At 41.5% G+C, this 23512-nt stretch overlaps 1 protein-coding gene across 1 annotated transcript; it reads right to left on the bottom strand.

The window, feature by feature from the left end:
- Window positions 1-373: 373 nt before the first annotated feature.
- PSMD6 (proteasome 26S subunit, non-ATPase 6) lies at window positions 374-15928 on the bottom strand. Its single transcript, XM_033926597.1, has 8 exons — window positions 15632-15928; window positions 11436-11641; window positions 10298-10443; window positions 7572-7791; window positions 6803-6911; window positions 5132-5300; window positions 977-1054; window positions 374-821 (listed from the first exon to the last, which is right to left on the bottom strand). The coding sequence occupies exons 1-8, from the start codon at window positions 15774-15776 to the stop codon at window positions 725-727; spliced, it is 1170 nt and encodes a 389-aa protein (XP_033782488.1). The 5' UTR covers window positions 15777-15928; the 3' UTR covers window positions 374-724.
- Window positions 15929-23512: the final 7584 nt, after the last annotated feature.

Here is a 23512-nt window from a genome sequence, read left to right on the forward strand (position 1 = left end):
ATATCCTTCCAAAAAATGCTTTTCAGCCTCTACATTAAAAGCACACTACACCTAAAAAAAACAACCCACCCAAACTAACCTCTAATTCCTCAGTTGTGGCACTGGAATTAAAATATACTCTTACACCCCATTCAGAAGTGAGGAAGCCAAAGCTTAATGTGTTTGTAACTGCCTTTCATCTTTACACCTTCATTTTAAAGAATAAAAAAAACTAGAACTCAAGTGGAACAGTTCATTCATCACATTCCACCCAGCTTAATGAGTTTAGGAACGCAGTGGATCATTCTTTTCCCTTGGTCACCAGTAGGCATTTTGAGGGAAAATGCATCCACTATTCCTCCCCCCTATACACAAATGACATGGGTAACAATCATACAGCCATAATTATTTATTGAAAAATACAATAAAATTTAACATAATAAACCTATAAATGTAAGAAGTGAGTGCATTTGAAAAAGATGCAACATATAAATTTGATCATGTAATTTTGATCATTTTTGCCTTTGAGTAGTGACAACACTGATAGTTGCAATAAGAGTCAAACAATTCTGAAACCAGAACATTTATTTTATATAGGCATTAATGTTCACAGAAAAAAAGAATTCAATTCCAAACTAGATACCATACAACACACTCTTCATACCCAGGTACATAATATATCCAGAGATAATCTCCAAAATGGTGTGATTCATCTTGACTAGTCATCGGCTTGTTTTCAAAAAAACTACATGTTAATTACTCTGGAAAGTTTCTGAACTCTGTTCAGCAACAGGTCTCCTTTCTTGATGGTTTCCTGGTACTGCCAGTTCTTACTGTCTGGTCTGTACAAAAAATAAGGGTTGAGAATGTTTGAGCTTAATAGAAATAGCTGTGCAGTATATTTGCTAGAAACAGACTGTTTCCAGTGGCTTCCTTAATCAAGAAAGTCTACAGTCTTCTCCCTTAACTGTTCCAATATGCATAATTAGATACTTACCTATTGGTTTCTACAATTTCATTTACTTTATCAATTTTGCAATGTAGCCTTCCAGCTGCAATAAATCTTGAAAGTTCCCTGATGAGTAAGGAAAACAAAACTGGATTAACATTTATATTCTACTAATAAAATGTCAAAGCAGAGTACACATTTGGGCCCGGATTCTGCAGAGGGGTGTCCTATACAGACTCCGGGCCTTGGTAAGGGATATTGTGATTGCCATTATTTGTTAAATACAGTATGGTCAGTTTTTAGCCACTACATCCACATGCTCAAAAATAATCACAAGAGAAAAATGATATCCTTCCAAAACACACTTTAAACCTTTCTCCAGCTTTAGTCCCACATTAAATAGGAAAAAAACCCTCACACAATTTAGGTTTTGTTCACTGTGCCATGCTCAGCAGTGTATAATGCACCTGATCTTGCTACTATCTAGAAGTGGGTGAAAGCACTCTTGATTATTTACAAGCCAAGATATCCGTTCAAACCAAAATGTACTACAAATACTAGTATAGGTCAACTTCATAGAAAAAAAAAATGCATCAATCTAACATCTGGTTGAATAAATTATTATTTATAGTATAAGTAAGTTATATTTGCAAAGCAAACTAGCGACAGAAATATTCCTGCCACAACATTCCCCCCATCAACTCTGGACTATTCTTTACTTCACAACATAATGCAAAGGAGAATGGGTAAACAGGTAAGTAGCTAGCCAGAAAACCAGAGCCATTGTGTAGCCAATGTATTAGTGAGGAAATAACCTCTCATCCAAACGCTTCAGCTCTAATACATCTTGGTCAGTGCACTGTCCAAAGTAGCTCAGCTTTTAGAGTGGGACAAGAGGAGATTTCTTCTAGAGACACTCAACGTATTACAGCCAGATCACAGGGTGGTCACTTGAAGAGTCAAACACAAGTCATAAACTAAACATTAACCACTCATCAGTATCTGAAGTTACTGCATTTTCATAAACGTTGAGGTTAATATTCAAAAGCACCTATTCTCACGAGTGCCTTGGCCCTATCTGGATGTGTTGGAACTTATCCAGATTGTTTTGATAAATAAGGACAACAAAAAGACTGTTCTAACGCTGAATACACTATCTAAATAGCAGCGCCGGATACTTTTGGACTGCGGCAGTGGCATAAAAGAAAAAAGACCAGAGCAGTTGAGTATTGATTCAATGGTTGATCTAAGCAAACTTTCAACCTATACAGACTAGAACTGTCAATTTTATGGTATTTGATGCAGCACATCATTAAAATATCAAGTTTGAGAACAATAAAAATGCATCACTAATAAGCCAGGCAACTTGGACATACAGGCCCAGATTCTCTAACTGGCACCGATATTTTTTTTTGGCACCAGTAAAAACCAGTTTAAATTACATTTTTAACTGAGTTTCAAGGTGCCTGAATAAATCAGCCCCAGAATTGCACCTTTGTAGGCGCTTTAGGCCAATGCCAGAAATGGCATTAAGGTAGCCTAAAGTACCCATGGAGGCCTGGAAAATCCCCGCCTACATTTTTGGCACCTACCTTTGCTGGAGGTGTGATTCTGTACCCAGCGCTGGTTACAGAATCTGCGCCACAATAATACAAAATGTATCTAGACATCATGAGGAGGGACCAAGAGGCTCTTTGGGAGTGGGGCCTAAAGTTCTATGGTTAGTGTCTGTCTGTTTTGTTAAACTGCTTTTCATCAGACATCAGTTATAACTTTTTATAAAACAAAGACACTAGAATGATGAGTCTTTCCCTACCTCTTGTTTTTACCCCTTTGTTGAACAGCTTTATTATGGTAATGGATTTCCATCCCTTTACCCATTCATTTATGTTAGTCTTTGGTCGGTTCCCCTTAGTTTTTAATATCATGTTTGTAGACATCTTTTATATTGTAAACCACCTAGAAGTATGATAGACGGTGTAGCATATTCTCCCACTGTCCATCTGATGTCCAGACTTGCAGCTACAGGCTCTACATTCCTGCATGCCCTCTGTGAGAATGATCCAAATTAGAGAATGACACGGGGACAAATTTGTCCCTTTCCCCACATGAATTCAATTTCCCCGTCCCTGCCCCATTCTTGTAAGCTTGGCCTTAAATGCACAAGCCTCAAACACATGTTTGAGGCTTGTGCAGGTGAGGATAGAGCCTGCAGGAATGGGGCAGGGGCAGGAAAAGAACTCGTGGAGACGGAAAAAAATTTGTCCCTATGCTGTCCTCTAATCCAAATCACTTTCCATGGCATTAAAAGGGAAATACAAAAGCATATTTGGGATTAAGACACACTCAAGTATAAGAAAATATATTTGTTAGCAGTGGTGAATAAAAAGTCTGCAAACTTTATAAAAACGCATATTTCTAAAATATATCTGGATAGACTGAAGAATATAAACAGAACATCTCTGTGCGTTCTAATGTTTCTGGAACATCATGCCAGCTAACTCCTTTTTTTTAACAACTGCTAATAAATTATTTTACTAACATAGCATTAAAAAAAAACACAAAAAAAACCTCTTAACTACATTACTGATTATTTTCACATTGTGATTTGATGAAGAGAAAAGGAGACTTCATTATCCACATGCTATACAAATACTCCACTGCCAGATGCGAGGAAATATGGAAGCAATTAATATTAGTCATTTCTTACACTTAATATTTTTCTGAGATCATGGACTATAAAATTCTCCAGTGATATCACCGCATAGGAAGCAGTACCCCAGCATCTTTTCCAAAAGCATTTAGGTCGGCTCAGCGTGCAATGTGCCTGCCACTTTAATAGGAGACCTTTTTTTCATTACAGTCACCTCGGTGCCTTCACTTCCAGGTTTTTTGGTTTTGCCTTTCTTTCCAAGTCCTGCTGTATGGGTTTTTGCAAAGTACCTGGCCCTTCTTTAGTTACGTTGTCATTTTGAAGTTTACCTTTTTTTTTCATATTAGCTCATTTTAAATCGCCTTCCAGAGTGTATGTCCCAAAAGATAATACCCAAAGGCTTCAAAAGGTTTTCCCAGTGCAATGAGACTATTATCACTTGAGATACCTATTCATGGTGCCTGCAATGTCTGGAACTCAACCACGATCCTTTCTCATTGTATTCTCTGCTCACAGATGTCAAAGAGAACAAGAAAAAAAGCACTGATAACAACCTCCATATGACAGGAGCTGCATGGACATCGAAAATGTCTTAGTCACTTGCAGCATCAAACATTGGTAGAGCTAGGCCACTGTAGCATTTTGGGAAGTGTTTCAAAATGCTATGCTCTCAGCCCATATAGCATTCTATTAGCTTTTCATGAGCATATACAGTACTTGCAAAATACAATGTAGCAGTATGCCGACACTGGCCGGTGCAGAAAGATCCTTTCATTTAATATTTGCTGGAGTTACAAGGGTTTGTCAAATTATCCAAAGTCTCATTCCAACTCACAGGAGCCTTGCTACACACGATTCAAGCAACTGTCTTTCTTCCACAGCAAAAGATAACCAATTTGACTTACACTATGGAAGGATTTGGGAGAGTCCAGAAAATTTCAGCTAGACGAAACTCAGGACTCTGGGCTATGTTCCCTCTTAAGTGGAGCAAGTCAGCAATTGCTCATACATTATAGGGAGCCTTGAAAAGTTTGGTAAAAAAGTTATAATTTCTCAATATAGTCTAGCGAGTGTCCAGTTTTTCCATCCCGCCAACTTTTTAAAAATATTTATCTTAACTTTATCTTTTTACCAAACTTTTCAAACCGCACAAGAACATGGTCGCTGTCAAAAATTCTTGTAAATCTGATTTTTTAGAACTTGTGCTTCACAGTCACACTTAGGGCTCCTTTTACAAAGCTGCACTCAGAACTCGCTCACCTCCCCAAGGAGTTGTATTCCTTTAGATTATGATGAACTAAGAAGGTCCTACATGACTGCGGCCGATGGGAACAAGCCAGCATGTGTGGTGAAGCTACCCAACTGTTTCTGGAAAGTTGCTTGAGTACTGATTCCTGCACCGGCCTCTGCTGGTGACATCGCCTGCTTTATTTAAATCCTGCTATTCCTGGGAGAAAAAAAAGCTACTCAATAAGTAACTGTTCTCTTTGAATGCCTTACAGAAACAAATATATGGAAATATATTATTAATAAAAGCCACTTGGACTTACTGATCGATGAATTCCACGCTAACTCCAAAAGCTTCCGCCATGTAACCAAGTGTTAGTGACCTGTAGGATTCTAATAGCTGGCCGTATGCATGGATTCTCATCTCTCTTACATAGTAGCGATAGTGAGGAGCAAACAGCCAATCTTTTTTAAGCTCCTGTTCTACAGTAGCTGTAAGACAAAAACCCCAAAATGCACTTAAAACCCACACTTTTTAGATGGAAAAAGTAAGAACTAGCATATATACTAGTCTATAAGTCGATCTTGTGTTTAAATTGAGAGCAGTTTTAGGACTAAAAATAGCCAAAAATGGCGTGATCAGTCGAGGCCAAGTCTCACATTCCTCCTTTTCCCAAACCCAGAGCAACCACAGAAGAAAACAGTTAAATCATTAGATTTCCGTATGCGAGGCTAATCTCCTACTGATAAGCCCCTCACTCTAAGCTTTGGCAAGTTCAATAAGGCAAAAAGAATTTTCTCAAATACTATTCAAGGAGAATGTTTCATTCAGTATTTTTCAGGACCTACACATACTCCTGATTTTCTTTTATTTAAAAAAAAAAAAAATCAATTTCACTCACCTCCTCTTTCAACACCATCTCAGCTAAACTTCCTTTTTGAATCTACTGTTTAAGCTTTTAGCCATAGCTGTCACCAGGTCATCCTTGCAGGCATGCCCTTCTCAGTTTACATGCTCACAACAAACTTACAACCAGCCAGAACATTTACAAATTTATAACTACAGTATAAACTTGAATATAGAACGAGATTTTTAGGCCCCCAAAAAATGGCCGGACTTGATGTAGACCTCTGATAGGCCGGGACAAGAGGGATCCCTCCCGTCCCGGCCGATACTACTAAGAATTTATTTTCAACCTCCCTGCCCTGCGTATCTTTTCTATTATCCCTGGTGGTCCAGCAGTGCACCTCCTTCCGGGCTCGCAGCACATGGGCACACAGAAGCGAAGTTCTTGAGCTCCCACCTGGTCCTGTGAGAACAGGCGGCAGCCATTGCGTGAGCTCGAGAAGCTCGCTCCTGCGTGCCTGTGTGCCCCAAGCCCGGAAGGAGGTGCACCACTGGACCACCAGGGATAACAAAAAAAGGTATGGGGGGGGGGGAAATAAATTATTAGTATCAGCAGGGCCAGGACAGGAAATGGGAGGTATTTCTCCTGTCCTGGCCTATCACTAGACCACCAGGTGGAAGAGGGAGGTGGGACAGGGTGCAGAGCCTGGCACTTGAACATAAGCCCCTGTCTTATATTCAAGTCAACCATTTTTCCTCCTTTTTGGGTTGAAAAATGGGGAGTCTCTACTTATATTTGAGTATATACGGTACTATTTATTTTTATCACTCTCCCAGTCTCACTTCCATACCTCCTGCAAACTTCTTCTCTTTAATTAGAACATGCTCACCCTGAATTAAGAGCTGTTCCCACACTGTGGACATATATGGCACTAGCTGTATCCTGTGAAGGAATTTCAGCACAGCCAGTCTTTTCACCATATTTCCTTGAACTAGCTATGGCACTGATGAAAATGACCCATAGATAATAAGATGGCCCTGGTTTGTTGAAGGGATCTTGAAGCAAAAATTTCTTGACTTATAGATCCTATGAGTATATACAGTATATTATCTAATGAAAACAAAAACTCATTAAATCCACTCTTACCTAATGACTGGAAGAAAACGGAGTACCGACATTCATATAATGAAAACAGATATTGTCGCACCGTTGGTAAACTATGTAGCACCTCTAGGATCTCTGCACCTTTAATAACCTAAGAACATAACAAACACTCTCAGCAGAGAAGCACAACATTTCAATCCCAGCTGCTGACATTATACCAAAAATGTACCCTCAAATAGTTTTAAAGTTCAAAAAACATGACAACAAAGACCTTCCTTATTGTCCACCTACCCATCCATCCCAATTACTAATTTCTATTGTCTTTTCCTCTCCTTAGAGAGCCTCAGATTCCATCCTTGTCTCTAGCAATTCTTACACTCTACCACCTTTTCCATAAAGAAGCATTTCCTGACTATATCCCCTTTAACCTCTGTTCTATTCCCCCTCACTTCAGTGCTTCCTTTCAGACCTGCCTCTTGTGCATTTATGCCAAACAGGTCTATAAATATCTCTTAATTTTCCTGCTTGTCATCCAAAGGATTTATATTGAGATCTCCTCAGATGTTTGATGATGAAGACTACTTTTTAGGGGCTGCCCCTTGGCTAATTCCATCCTGAACTGGACACAGTGCTCTAAATGAGATCTCAAAGACAAAGGCACTATATGATAATTTATCATCATTTCTTTGCTTGTTTTACTTTCTGTTTTTAGCTTTTATGTTATACCCTTTTATTATATTTTAAACCGCCAAGAAGTTCGATTTGGCGGTATAACAAATTTTTTATAAACTTGGAAAGGGGATTTTATTACCTTCTCTCTGAGGTCGGGTCTTTCTAGTGCAATCATGCTGACATATACAGTATAAGTTACAAATGTTTTATAATCCATCAGTTCATAAGATGTAAACGTGGAAACTGTATCCAGAAAGAGCTCTGCTGCTTGCTTAAAATCTCGAATAGCCACACAGTAAAGACCCTGATAGACTTTCAGTCGATTTCGCCTGTCCCAGTCGCCTCCTTCCTCGATGAGGCTTAAAAAAAAAACATAAAAAGATTTTTTATATATATTAGGTGACACAGATGGAATGAATTTTCATCGTTTCTGTTGTTATAGTATTCAAATCTCAAAATGACTTTTAAACAGAATCAGGCCATTATTCAAAGCTAGTTATAAATTCACTGGACACGGACATACATAGAACAAGCCCTTGTATATATTAGAGAATGACACTAGGACACATTTGTTCCCATTCCTGTGGGATCTATCTCCGTCCCTGTCCCATCCCCTGTATTTTGTTCAAGGTTTGTGAAGATAAGGACAGAGCTTAGGGATGGGTATGGAGATAGATCCTGCAGGGGTAGAAACAGGGACAAATTTGTCCCTGTGTCATTCTCTGGTATATATTTTCAAATACAGTGGTTCCTTGGGTTACGAGCATAATTCATTCCAGAAGCATGCTCGTAATCCAAAGCACTCATATAGCAAAGCAAATTTCTCATAGGCAATAAAGGAAACTCAGACGATTCGTTCCACAACACAAAAGGTTTGCTATGGTGGCCCAGGGGTGGGTACCTGCCTGGATGATGACCGGGTGCTGCAGCCCCTTCAGCATAAGAAGTTGCCTCCACTGGGTCCATCGCGCCCGGCGGCCCATCAGGTCTATGACCTGTCAGGTGTTCCTTGACTTAGCCCTATAATCTCCCCTTTTTCTTCTATCTATACTCTTCCTAACCTATCTCTACTTTTATCTGTACCCCTCAATCCCCCTATCCTTCAGGAATTTATCCAATCCTTCTTTGAATCCCCGAAGCGTATTCTGCCCTATCACAACCTCCGGGAGCGCGTTCCAGATGTCCACCACCCTCTGAGTGAAGAAGAACTTCCTGGCATTGGTTCTAAACCTGTCCCCTTTCAGTTTCTCCGAGTGCTCCCTTGTACTTGTGGTTCCCCACAGTCTGAAGAATCTGTCCCTGTCTGCCTTCTCTATGCCTTTCATGATCTTGAAAGTCTCCTCTAAGTCTCCGCTTTTCCAGGGAGAAGAGCCCCAGCCTTTCTAACCTATCAGCGTGTGAAAAGGGTGACTTCCTTCAGGTGGCCAGGTGCTGGCAACCCTTGGGGGTCCCCTTACAGCTGCCCTCCCGCTTCAGTGCGATGCCTCTGCTGTCCGCCGGCTCAGATCCCGCTGCCAGGTTCTCAGCTCCCAAATTAAGCCGTCTCGATAAACAATCGCATATGCGCGCATCACACCTAAGCACACACAGCGCTCATCAACATTGTGCATGCTTTATCGGTGTTGCTTCTTATACCTATAGCAGTGCTAAACATGCATATTAGGTGCTGGTGCTTAAATTAATACCATCATTGCAGTAAGTGAATATAGATCCCAATATTTTTCAACACCAATTGATAAGTAGACATAAATAAAAACAGTGTACTTTCATGAAACAGTGTGGGAAGACCTCAAAAAGAGCAAGTAAGTGCATTTTAGACTTTAAACCTCCCCCCCTTTTACATTCAAATATATTTTATTGAGCTCCACAGGAAAAAAAGCAAATGCACAGGGTTAAGCAGCAGGGACAAGCTCAAGTTATATCAAAGACCCCCCCTCCCCCTTTTTACAAAACAAAAGTGGTTTTTAGCGCAGGTTGGCACGCTGAATGCTCTGCTATGCTCCGGACGCTCATAGGAACTCTAATGTTGGGAGCAGCGCAGAGCAGCATTCAGTGCGTCAGCATGCGCTATAAACCACTTCCACGGTTTTGTAAAAAGGAGGGGAGGGGGGTTATTTGTGAATATTTGCGCGAAATACATAGTTTAAATTTTCATATGGTTAGCGAGACTGAATTATCCCATCTTTACTTCAGTGGATTAAGGGGTGCTATGGTACCAACATGATGGATTAAGGTAAATTACTGATCATTTTGCTTCCCTGACTGCAATACACAAACTATAGGCCTCTTCTATCAAACTTATATTTCTCCTCATTACCTTCCCTTACCTCATGTTTTTTACCTTACACCTTTTTATTTTTTTTTTATACATATGTAATTTTACCCTTCTCTCCTTATATGTCCGTTAGTCTGTATAATTTCAATTTTATGTTTTTAACATTGTATTAAAGTTGAACCTCGTATTTGTACTATTTTTCTTGTTTTTGTAAATCGCTTAGTAAATTTAAATAAGCGATTCAACAAATTTTGAATAAACTTGAAACTTGAATGGCCCTTGCTGCTCCCGACGCTCATAGAGTTCCTATGAGCAGCGGGAGCCGTGCGGGCTATTCAGCGCAGTTCTCTGCGCTAAAAATGACTAGCACAGTTTGATAGATGAGGCCCAATGCATTTAAAACCAGGGCTGTGGAGTCGGAGACAATTTTGGGTACTGGAGTCGGAGCCCTGGGTACCAGAAACTGAGGAGGCGAAGGATTTATCTACCGACTCCACAGCCCTGTTCAAAACGTGGCATATAAAAATGTAGTTAATTTATATGCTTCCATAGGAACACAAAACAGAAAGGAAATTTAAAAAGCTCACTACCTTTTTGCTTTTTCAGTGTTTCGTGTGATGAGGTCATTATCCATATAAAAAAGGCCAATTCTCAGGAGATAGAACACAATATCCAAACGATGACCCAGAGCCACAGTTTTGTCATAAGTTTTCCGGAATGCAGTCAATGCACCATCCTTATGAAATGAATATTTGAAAAAAGTTAACACACACAACACCTGAGAAATTGTTAACCTTACAATGAAAACATATAAAAATAAGATTTACAAATATATGACAATTTGCATAAAACATTACTGACATTCTCACACAATTAAAATTCTTTGTATGACAGCTGAAGATGGGACCCTTTTTTTGAAAACTTTTGTACATCATCTTATGATTCCTTTCTCTGACCAGAAGCATGTTACATTGTATTTCAATTACAGCTGCTGTTCAATAAAAGTGTTTCCCTGAAAATAAGCCCTAGTCCTGGGATTTGCTGGCAACTCTTCAATCTCCCCTCCCCCAACTGCGTTGCCGAACCCCTCCATCATTCCCTCCCCACCGACCAGGAACAAGCCCTACCTTCAACCGAAGCACAAGAAACTGTTTTGTTTTCAGGGAAACACGGTAGTTATGTTAAAATTTTCAATTACAGTAATAAAAAACTAACTGGGTAGCGGGCTGAATTCAAGGTAGGGTACTTTTGCAGATTCATGAGTACTTACCAAGATAGATAGTCAATGAGGTTCATAGACAAAACCGCAGAAGACAAAGGCGCGCACCGAAGAAAATGACAGTTTTTAGGGGCTCCGACATGGGGTTTTGTTGGGGAACCCCCCCAATTTACTTAATACAGATTGCGGCGGCGTTGTGGGTGGTTTGGGGGGGTTGTAACCCCCCTCATTATACTGTAAACTTCACTTTTTCCCTGTTTTTAGGGAAAAAGTGAAGTTTTCAGTAAAATGTGGGGGGGTTACAAATCCCCCACAACGTCCCCACAACGCGGCGCGATCTGTATAAAGTAAAGTTGGGGGGGGGTTCCCCCCACCCCACCCCCTCGGAGCCCCTAAAAACAGTTATTTTCTTTGGCGCGCGCCTTTGTCTGCCACGGTTTTAACCTGACACCAGTCAATGAACATGTGATTGCTTTTGGACAGAAGCAGGGAAATACAAACAAAGTTACCTTATCTCCAATTCGACATAAATATTCTGCTTTAGCCATCATTGCATCACGGATTTCACTTTCTCCCAGATTTTTTTCTGCATCCTCTAATTCAACATCAAGACGCTTTAATTCTTCTTCATTAGCTTTTTTCATTTTACTTAACAAGTCAGTATCTACTTGCCAGTCAAGCTGTTTACAAAGTCCTTCATAATATGGTGCCATATCTGAAAAATAACATTACATTATTTACAAATGACCAGTAAACTCAAGAAATGAATTTCCTTTACCCACTAATACCACTTTAACCCTTTAATTGGCAGATGGTGAAACGGCTGCTTTACATAACTTGATGCTGAATAAAGAGAACAGTGCCAAGTAACAGGCGTTTGAAGATGCACATCTCCTATAAGAGCCATAGAAAATACATGTTGCTTCTGAACAATAATGCCAAATAAAGGGTTAAACACCTACCAAAAAAAAATGAAAACCATTTGAAATCATATGTAGTACAAACTGAAAATTTTCATCATTGCAGTTGGAGTCCTATTTGGAAAGATTTAACATCTTGCATTATTCACAATCCAGATTTTGTAAACATTATAATAGAGACAGTAATTGCAGCTATACTGGTAGAAGGTAGATCTTTGCTAGGGAAGGGTCAGAAAGCTGTTTTATTATCTGTGTCTGACTTGGTCGATTACATCCTTATGTAGTTGACACTGAGTTCTCTTGGAATAGGGGGGTTCAAGGATTTTCTATGTCACAAATCCTGGACAGGGAGGATAAACTTCGGACAAAGGATGGAAGGAAAGGAGGGAGGGAACATGAAGCTGGGACACAATGGAGAGAGGGGAGCATGAACTTGGGACACAGGAGGGAGTGAGGGAAAGAGATGCTGAGGTGGGGAGGAAATAGAAAGGAAGAATTGCTGGCCATAGGTGTCTGAGAGGGAAAGAGGGATGATGCACATGGGGAAATGAAGAAAGAGGTGAATTGTTGGGCTTAGGGAGGGAGAGAGAAATATTGGACATGGTGGTGGGAGAGGCCTGATGTACAGATGCATGGGGATGAGAGGGAAAAATGTTGGATATGGCAGTGGAGAGGGAACAGTGGGACTGATGAAGACGAAAGTAAGTGTAAACTTCCTATCTTTTCTTTCAATTTAAACTACAGTACTTTATTTTGAGTACTGTTTCTTTAATGTTTTTATAGATTGTGTACTGTACAGGATCCGAGTTACATACAAATTCATCTTAAGAGCTGTTTAAAAAAACATAGAAATATGATGGCAGATAAAGGCCAAATGGCCCATCCACAGTAACCATCATCTTTTCCTCTCTCTAAGAGATCCCACATGTTTATCCCAGGCTTTCTTGAATTCAGACAGTCTCCGTCTCCACCACCTCTTCCAGGAGACTGTACAAAAGTATTTCCTTAGATTACTCCGGAGCCTATCACCTCTTAACTTCATCCTATGCTCTCTCATTCCAGAGCTTCCTTTCAAATGAACCCATGCACATTTATATCATGTAAGTATTTGAACATCTCTATCATATCTCTCCTCTCTCATCATTACCACCCTTATAGTAACACTTGCCCAATCCTCAAACTAAACACCTCTACAGACTATATCATCAACATAATGTAACCAACGTCATGTAATCATCAACGCTATGTAACCACCTTCGCCAACATGTATATGTTGTTACCCTCCATCCGCTGTAACTTGAATCTGTTGTTATGTAACATATTCCGTAATCTTGAATGTATTGTAATTCTTTACCGTTACCTGTAATTTACTCTTCTCCTGTAATGCAATTCAACTGGAAATGCCCAGACATCTTCTATATTGTAATCTGCCTAGAACCGCAAGGCACAGGCGGAATAGAAATCTCTAATGTAATGTAATGTAATAACCCAGGGCCTGCCTGCATTAAGTTTTAAAAAATCATGCATAAACTTATATAAATATGTGCATGGTATGATTTGAATTTAAAAATATATCACGCACATACATACATACTTTTTATAAGTGGTCCTACAATAATAGATGCCATCATAGTGACCTCAAACCAAGAGATTAATTCCAATTTTCAGACATACACAATAAAAAGCGATGCGTAAAGATTTTGTTGCTAAAACCAAACTGCAACATTTCACATTCATAAATAAATAATAACTATGTAATACAATCCATGAACCAGGGTGGATAAAAATCAATGGCCCTCTTACTGAGTTGCAGTAGAGGTTTCTATGAGCGTTGGAGCAGCGTCACAGCATTTAGTGCTCCGGGTTGTGGTAGAAACCTCTACTGCAGCTTAGTAAAAGGGGGGGGGGATGTTTTTAATAGGATTTTTATTTTATCTAAACTGGATTTTTTTTCCCATTAAAGCTTTTTTGAGAAAAATTTATCTAAAAATAGTTTTCAATTTAAGATACATTATAGTCCAAATATTATTCATCATGAAATAAGGATTTGTTTTGAATTATGTAGCTTGAGGCTGTATACTCATGCAATGTTTACATTTTTGGGTAAATGAATTCCATTCATAATATCAGGGCATGATTTAAATGAAATCCACCCTGCCATGAACCATTTGGAAGGTTGTTGTTTTTAAACTCCTATGCAATAGTAGCAAATCCTATTTGGGGGGGGGGGGGGGCGCAGAACTGATTCACAATCAACCTTATTACAAACTTTGTAACTGGCAATAAATATAATTTTTGCTAAATTTTCCAAAAGTAGAGCAAAGCTCTAAACCAGTGATTCCCAACCTTGTCCTGGAGGAACACCAGGCCAATCGGGTTTTCAGGCTAGCCCTAATGAATATGCATGAGAGAGATTTGCATATGATGGAAGTGATAGGCATGCAAATTTGCTTCATGCATATTCATTAGGGCTAGCCTGAAAACCCAATTGGCCTGGTGTTCCTCCAGGACAGGGTTGGGAACCACTGCTCTAAACAACAATCTGTGCTACCAAGGGTGAGATCACTGAAAACTAAAGTAAATGAGGCAAGACGCAAGGCTCCTGCCTAAGACAAAGGTGATATCCTCACAACATAGGAAACCTGAAAATTAATATTATTAGCCTTTAGATCAGACATGAGCAACTCCAGTCCTGGAGGGCCAGAATCCAATTGGGTTTTCAGGATTTCCCCAATGACTATGCCTGAAATCTATTTGCACGCACTTCTTTCAATGCATAGTCATTGGGGAAATCCTGAAAACCCAATTGGATTCTGGTCCTCCAGGACCGGAGTTGCCCATGTCTGCTTTAGATGCATTGACTACACCAGGGGTTGGCAATTCCGGTCCTCGAGAGCCGGAGCCAGGTCAGGTTTTCGGGATATCCACAATGAATATGTATGAGACGGATGTGCATGCACTGCCTCCTTGAGATGCAAATCTATCTCATGCATATTTATTGTGGATATCCTGAAAACCTGACCTGGCTCCCCTTTCGAGGACTAGAATTGCCTACCCCTGAACTACATGAATCACCAATCCGTTAGGTGTGCTACATAGCAGCTGTTTGTTTGACATCTCATTTCTGATCTGAAGGGTTACCTTCTAAACCAGTGGTTCCCAACCCTGTCCTGGAGGACCACCAGGCCAGGCGGGTTTTCGGGCTAGCCCTAATGAATATGCATGAAGCAAATTTGCATGCCTATCACTTCCATCATATGCAAATCTCTCTCATGCATATTCATTAGGACTAGCCTGAAAACCCGATTGGCCTGGTGTTCCTCCAGGACAGGGTTGGGAACCACTGCTCTAGATTATCTCAAAAACAGGGGACTGACAACCATTTCACTTGCCATAATCACCAACCCCGCAACCGTGACTCAGCCCCTGGCTCCAGAAGCCACACTTCCCCGCCACCCACCTAAACCAGGGAGGCACCGCTCAGGCCCTCGGGGGGGCCGAATCCAGCCTGGTTTTCAGGATTTCCCCCAGCGAGCTCCATTCGCCCGCACTGCTTCCCCCCGTCTGCCTACTGATCTCGCGCGTTAGAGCCGGCCTTGCAAGGGCCGAAGCGCTGCACCCCTGACCCAAACCAGCCAACATTTTCCTCTCAGCCCCCCCCCCCCGAGGAGCGAGCAGGAAGTGCGAGCCGGGAGCGCGCGCCCAGGGCGGAAGGGCCTCGAGGCCCGCATGACGCTGCACTTCCACCCTCCCCACCTTCCCCCCGGTCAAAAAAAGCGACTCACTGTTGTGCCGGACGGACTCCATCAGCTCCTGCTTCACCGCCGTGTCCCCGTGCGGCGGGCCCAGGCTCAGCAGGAACTTCAGCTGCGCGATGCGGAGGTCCGGGTTCTTGGGCAGCCCCTCCTCTTCCAGGTTCTCCAGAGGCATGGCGGGGGCGGGGGGAGAGAGACGAGCACGTCGCTGTCACCGGGGCCGCGGCTCGCGCCACCTTCAGCTCTCGGCGCGGGAAGAGACGGCCGCCGGGGCTCGCAGGAAGCGACGTCACGGGGGCGCGTCCGGAAGTGAAGATGGCACGCGCGAGAGACGTCAGGAAAGGGGTTAGGACGTAGGCACGCACGCGTCGTGGGGGGGAGGGCGTCAGACCGACGGCGCCCGAGCCCGGAAAGGCTCGGCGGCCGCGCGGACGTCGCTCTCCGGCGTCATCGACGTCGGGTGTGTCTCCCCGCCCACTCTCCAGCGGTACGCGTCGCATCCGAGGCGATAGAACGCCAGGCGGCTGCGCAGCGCCACCTGCCGCGTCCGAAGAGGCGTTGCATATAGGCTGGAAAAATGAGTTTGTTTGTTTTTTTACATCTTTTAATCTTTTTAAGATCAATGTTTTTATTGATTTTGGAATAAAATACAGAAACATTCAACAAACAAAACATTCATGAATGTCATCAAGTACTAAACTGGAGAAAATATATTTTTTTTTCTACAAAAACTGTGTAATCATCAAACTTTGCATAACAACTACTGTTACTCCAACAACAAGAGAAAGCAAAAGTTCTAACATGAACAGAATTAAACCTAAGACAATGTGGTAGATAGACGGGGTGCTGAAAAGTTCTCAGATCAACCAACCAACTTCCTACTAGAGAATTTTGTGGGGTGGATAGATATAATAAGATATCATCTGCATAAGCCATAAATTTTAATTCCATATCATTAATTCATATCCATTAGATCTGTAAAGAATTCCTAATTTTAATGAAAAAGGGTTCTTGAGCTGAATTAAACAGGAAAGGAGACCTGATGAGCACTTCTATATAGTAAGGGGATTGATAATTCATCATTTACAGCTATTCTTGCTGAGAGGAATGTGTATAATAGTTTCATTAACTTTATATATTGATTTCTTGTTCAGCTCAATAAAATATATTTGACCACCAAAATTATATAGGGTATGAAACAGATAATTTCACTCTACCTGGTCAAAAGCTTTTTCTGCATCAATGGCAACTGCCAATAAAGCTTCTGTCTTTAACCAGGCAGAATGAATTAAATGGCAGAAATAATCTTGAAAGTATGCTCTGTTCATTTACACACAATATCTTATTAATTCATAATGGTAACCATAAAATTTTAAAAACCCACAGAGCACACTGTATGCAGAGAAAAATGTTAATTATAATTTATAGTCGTTTTTTTTTTTCTAAGAGGTCAAGACAGATGACTAAAATATGCAATGTCACCTCAGTAACAACTATAGAAAAATAGACAAATATAGTGCAAAATATAGACAGCAGATATAAATCTTTAAAACAGACACATTTTGATCACTAAATTGAAAATAAAATAATTTTTCCTACCTTTGTTGTTTGGTGAGTCGCTGGTTGTACTTCCTTCTGACTGTGCATCCTTTCTTTCTGTCTTTCTTTCTCTCTCCCTACCCTCCTTTTTTCTTTCTTTCTTTCTCTCTCCCTGCGCCCCCCCCCCCCCCAAGCTGCTTCCATCGATTTCTCCAAACCACCGTCACAGCAACAGGCGAGGTGAGTGCAACGACTGCACAAGCCTACTACCCCCCCCTCCCCCCCCCGACATCAATTCTGACATCGGAGAGGAAGTTCCTGGCCAGCCAGGCAGCGATTGGCTGACCCAAAACGTCTTCTCCGACATCAGAATTGACGTCAGGGGGAAGGCTTGTGCAGTCACTGCATGTACCTGATCTGTTCCTGCGTCGCCGATGTTGCCGGGCGATCGACTCACGTTGCCTTCGTTTTGGGCACTCCTGCGCTAGGGAGAACACTGCAGTGGGTTGCACAAAAATAGGACATTTCGGCATCCCGAAGCTGTGTTTCGGGACAATGGGACAAGCTAATTAAAAACGGGATGGTCACATTACTCATAGCGCAGATCTTAACAGTATCTGTCGTTGGCGCCATGTACTGAATCTGGCCCAATGTGTGCAAAAAGAGGAGACAATAGAACATTTCCTAAAGCAGAACCCATAAGGAAGTTTCAAAGAAGTTGGAGGTGCCTAGGTTCTCCCAACTGACCCATGCTGAATGAATATATGGCATTCACCACTGTGCTGTGTTTACAGACAATGCTCCTGAGAATAGGGTTACCAGACATCCAGGAAAACCTGGACTGTCCGGGCTCCAGGCCGGACTTTTCCAAAACCTGGCATTTGTTTTTGGAGAGAATACAACCAGAGGTTATGGCACAGTATAGGCCACTCAGAGCACTGCGATCTGAGGAGGCAGTACGATTGTCGCTGACAGGTTTCTCAGCGGCGCACCGTAAGAGTACTAGGCCCTCCGCTATCTCTTTCATGGGAGTAACGCTGTGGAATAAGTTGACTGGACCACTAAGAGCTCTTGTAGATTTTCAGAAGTTTAAGAAACTTTGGAAAGCTACATTATTTGTAGAAGCGTTTCAATAAATGTTTTTTCCCTCCCCCCCCCCCCCCCCCCCCCCAGGATTCTGAATATTTCTGTATTGATACGCTGTCGAGTTCTGTAAAGTATGGCTGATATGAATGACCTGTTGTTATTTGTTTAATATGTGCTGTATGTTTCTTATTTTATATGATTGTCTTTTTATTGCCTAGTTATTGGCGGTTAAGAAATTTTTTTTTTTTAAATAAATCTTTATTCATTTCATATCTTAGATCAAGTACAATAATGACTTAACAATTGAACATTCAAATACACTTGAATTCTTACAATTGATCATCTTATTCTAAAATATTATCCCCCTCCCTCATCCATTCAATACATGTAAATAATTTATTTCATTAATAATCAAATATTCCCTTCCCCCCCCTTATTGTCTTAAAATTTTATTCAGGGAAGAATATTTTTTAATCTTTACAATAGTCTTTCAACTTGAAATTTGCTATAATTTCCTTTTTGGACAGCTAGTGTCCTTTCCATTTTATATATATGGCATACAGAGTTACACCAAAAACAGTAATTAAGTCTATTCCAGTTAAGAAATCTTTTAAATAAATAAATATATGCACAAAAATAAGCATCTATATTCCTACCTAGAGGCCTCTTATTCAAGTGTAATTGGTTAGAAATGATAGAAAATCAAAAATCATTGCAGAAAGAGCATGCATATTACATGGTGTTCCTTCTTGTCCAGTGTTCCTTAAATCATATTTTATCTTTTGTAGGAGTATGAAGTAGCATTGTGGCTAGCAAAAAGAACACTGTCAGACTGAAATGATAACTCCTCTTTTGCTATTGATGAAATACATAAAGGCACTTTGTTCGGTCCAATTTCCATTAAGGTTGGTATGAACATGATCTTGACACTGTGCTGTAATAGCACTCCAGGAACAGGTTGTGTGCTGGGGGGGGGGGGGGGGTGGGGAGCGTGGAAGTGTGTGTTTCAAACAAGAAAGTGATTTTTATCTTTTAAAGCACAGCATTTTTAGTAGCCTGACCACACAGACATCCCAGCAGAGCAGTGAGGCTAGGGTTGACAGTTCCACCCATCTTTGCCCCATTATGCCCCAGCCCCCGCTGCCTTCAGGCAGGAGGAAATCCGCGCGTGTCTGCCTGACGCGATTTAGAGAAGGTTTTTCAAAACCCGGACAAATTGCCAGGTTTTGAAAAGCCATCTGGACCCCGGGATATGTCCTCAAAAGGAGGACATGTCCGGGAAATCCGGATGTATGATCACCCTAAGTGAGACACCCTAGGGACCACTAGAGTGAACTGGGTATCATTGTAGATAATACGATGAAACCTTCCTCCCAATGTCTGGCTGCAGCCAAAAAAGCAAACAAGATGCTAGGAATTATTAAAAAAAAGGTATGGTTAACAAGACTAAAGATCTTATAATGCCTCTGAATCGCTCCATGGTGCGACCGCACCTGGAGTATTGCATTACAGCTGCTGCCGGCGCTTAAACCCGCGCTATGCCTTCGTAAAAGAGGGGGCTTGTTATTTATAGGAATTGAATCTTTGATGTTGCTTCTGCAGCCTCATCTGAGCCTGTTCAGTAAATATAATAATGAATTCCACATGCAAAAATGGGAGGAGACAGTAGGAACCACAGTAAGACAATTAGATGTTATATTTTTAGACTTGCTTGCATCAGAAGAACAAAGATTTAGTGTCAGATTAATAACAAGGAAGTAATACTTAACCATTTTACAGGCGTATTTAATAAGAATTTTCCATGTCAGAACAAAATTAGAGAAACATTTTGTATCTTTTATTATGAGATCAGTATATTTCACAACATTCAGTATACGACAGCACATATTTTTTAAAGTTTTTGGGATCTATCTATGAACATATATATTTAAATGACTTGGTCATTATCCTTAGAAATATGGGACACAGGGGATCTTCAGAGAATGCTATGTATATTGATGAACATAAGAATTGCCATACTGGGGACAGGCCGAAGGTCCATCAAGCCCAGTATCCTGTTTCTAACAGTGGCCAACTCAGGTCCCAGGTACCTGACAGAAATCCAAACATTCCAGATCTGAGATTGTGATGTCATAATGTCTCATTTTACCAGTGCCCTAAGTGCCAAACTCATCAGTGATGTCACAATGGCTTGAGTATCCTTATACTTGGCTCACATACGAACATAAGAATTGCCATACTGGGACAGACTGAAGGTCCATCAAGCCCAGTATCCTGTCTCCAACAGTGGCCAACCCACTAGATCCCAAGCGGTAAAACAGATTTTATGCTGCTTATCTTAGGAATAAGCAGTGGATTTCCCCCAAGTCATCTAAAAATTGGCCTATGGACTTCTCTTTTAGGTAAGTATGCAAGCCTTTTTTTAAATCCCGCTAAGCTAACTGATTTCACCACATTCTCCTGCAATGAATTCCAGAGTTTATTTACACATTATGTGAAGAACTATTTCCTCTGGTTTGTCCACTATTTAGTAGCTTCATCGCATGCCCCCTAGTCCTAGCATTTTTGGAAAGATTCCCCTCTACCCTTTCCACACCACTCATTATTTCATAGACCTCCATCATATCCCTCCTGAGCCATCTTTTCTCCAAGCTGAAGAAACCTAGGTGCTGTAGCCAATCCTCAGAAGGAAGTCATCCTATCCCTTTTATCATTTTTGTTGCCCATCTCTGTACTTTTCCAATCCCGCTATATCTTTTATGAGATACGGCGACCAGAACTGCACACAGTATTCGAGGTGTGGCCATACCATAGGGTATAATAACATTTTCATCTTTGTTTTCTATTCCTTTGCTGATAATTCCTATCATTCTATTTGCTTTCTTAGCTGCTGCCACCCATTGAGCTGAGGGTTTCTACATATCCTCAGTAATGACACCTAGATCCTGGGCAGTGACTCCTAACATAGAACCCATCATAGAACCTAGATCCTGGGCAGTGACTTCTAACATAGAACCCATCATAGAACCTAGATCCTGGGCAGTGACTTCTAACATAGAACCCATCATAGAACCTAGATCCTGGGCAATGACTCCTAACATAAAACCCATCATAGAACCTAGATCCTGGGCAGTGACTTCTAACATAGAACCCATCATAGAACCTAGATCCTGGGCAGTGACTTCTAACATAGAACCCATCATAGAACCTAGATCCTGGGCAGTGACTTCTAACATAGAACCCATCATAGAACCTAGATCCTGGGCAGTGACTTCTAACATAGAACCCATCATAGAACCTAGATCCTGGGCAGTGACTTCTAACATAGAACCCATCATAGAACCTAGATCCTGGGCAATGACTCCTAACATAAAACCCATCATAGAACCTAGATCCTGGGCAGTGACTCCTAACATAGAACCCAGCATCATGAATATGCCTTTGGAGGAGGTCTTCAGTTGGTGGGACTTAGGGATCCCTGCCAGCTCAGATATATATATCTTAAGTTGAGTTGGGAGGGGACAGAGAGTCGGGGTGGGGTGAGGGGCACAGTAGACATTCCATGCCCATAGGGTTACCAGATTTTCAGGAACATCCCCAAGCCCACCCTGTTCTGCCCAAGTCATGCCCTGTTCCGCCCGAGACATGCCCCATTCTGCCCCCTTAACCTGGTCACTTGTTGGAAGGGCATCTACGCATGCATTGACATCGCACACATGCGCGCGAGTGCATGATGTCACCGTGTTGCATCCGCGAATGCGCAGATGTCATCTCAACGTTGCTGCTAGGTGTACACTTTTCAAAAACCCGCACAAAGTGCTGGGTTTTGAAGAGCTCTCCAGGACCCTCGGACATGTCCTTGAAAAGGAGGACATGTCCGGGAAAATCCGGTTGTCTCGCCCACCCATTTTCCCCATAGATCCACCCAAATTTGCTGCCTGTCAGTGGCGACACTACTGGGTCACACAATTTTATTTGGCTGCTGTCATGAGATCACAGCCATAAAAAATTGATATGCACTGTTCTTGAAGGATCAGGAATTACTTGAAGTTATTCCTATGTCCACTGGAGGCAGCAGTCTTCCATTGGTACCACTTAAGCAGAGCTTCGGGAGGAATGAGCTCAGCTCAGCAGTTCCGATGGCTCGGTGGGGATCATGCAGAGGCCAGATGTGCTTGCCTTTTATAATAAGGATAACTCTTAACTGCAGCTTAACCACTTGATAGTTTCAAGGAATTATGATCAGAGAATTGATATAATTCATTGAAAAAAACATGAAGGAAAATCCAAGGCATGTGCTATTATGGTTAGTCTGCGTATTAGGAAATTTGCCCCTCCTTTTAGTAAACCGCGGTAGTGGTTATTAGCGCAGGGAGACACGCTGAATGCTCTGCGCTGCTCCCGACATTCATAGAGTTCCTATGACCGTTGGGAGCAGCGCGGCTCCCTGCACTAAAAACAGCTATCGCGGTTTAGTAAAGGGGGGGGGGGGTTGATTTATTTTCATAATTTTCAGAAATATTCCTGATTTTGGGATGAAAAAAAGTCTCTTAGTGGTAAATCCAGCTCTGAAAGTGAGGGTAAGACAGTTGGCATATGCTTAGAAGTGGGAGGTTCTTGGCTGATTCTGGAAATACTGTGACAGCTTGGATCTCAAGCGCTGCACAAGCAGAAGAGTAGAGTGGAAAAAAAAAAAATGTGACAAAATGTTCTGTACAAATGAGAGAAAATCCATTCAGTGCTGAAGCACTTGCCTCCAAAACAGAGTTTCTATAGTCTGAGTAAAATGCTCCTGTCCCCAAAATGCCATTTCAAAAGAGTCACGCCTCTGGCTTAGAATTTTGACAGCCTAAACAAGTTTTAATTAAAAAGAAAAAAAAATCAAACAAACTGAATCGATTAGCCCTGTGTTTGGACCTACAACAACAGCAAAGAGATATGGAGAGGCATTTTCAATATGACGTCCAAATTCAATTTTGAATGCTTGATCTCAACAGAAATAGCTGTATTATATAAAAAGCAAATTGATACTGTATGAAAACCTGAAAACATTGGTTGCTGTGCACTGCCATGCGGAGGACCTGAGTTTAATTCTTGGGCATGGCCACTGCTCCTTGGGCTGAAGATGCCGCAGCAGATGACATATACAACTCCTAGAGACGGGAGTAGAGTCCAGTGTTTCCCTGTAAGCTGAATGTATGTGTGCATGCATATCAGTGGTATAGCAAGGGGCTGGACTGCCCTGGGTGTTGTCTTCTCCTCGCTGTCCATCCATCTCCTACCTGC

The sequence above is a fragment of the Geotrypetes seraphini genome, chromosome 17 (genome assembly GCF_902459505.1).
Source record: "Geotrypetes seraphini chromosome 17, aGeoSer1.1, whole genome shotgun sequence".
NCBI classification, from domain to species: domain Eukaryota; kingdom Metazoa; phylum Chordata; class Amphibia; order Gymnophiona; family Dermophiidae; genus Geotrypetes; species Geotrypetes seraphini.

What these genes read in the sequence shown, in the direction of transcription:
- PSMD6 (XM_033926597.1), bottom strand. Translation starts at nt 15,776, where the DNA reads ATGCCTCTGGAGAACCTGGAAGAGGAGGGGCTGCCCAAGAACCCGGAC. An exon ending in TATGTCGAATTGGAGATAAG is followed by an intron (nt 10,444 to 11,435) that starts GTAACTTTGTTT and finishes TCATTTCATAAG; the next exon opens with GATGGTGCATTGACTGCATT. An exon ending in AACACTGAAAAAGCAAAAAG is followed by an intron (nt 7,792 to 10,297) that starts GTAGTGAGCTTT and finishes TTTTTTTTTAAG; the next exon opens with CCTCATCGAGGAAGGAGGCG.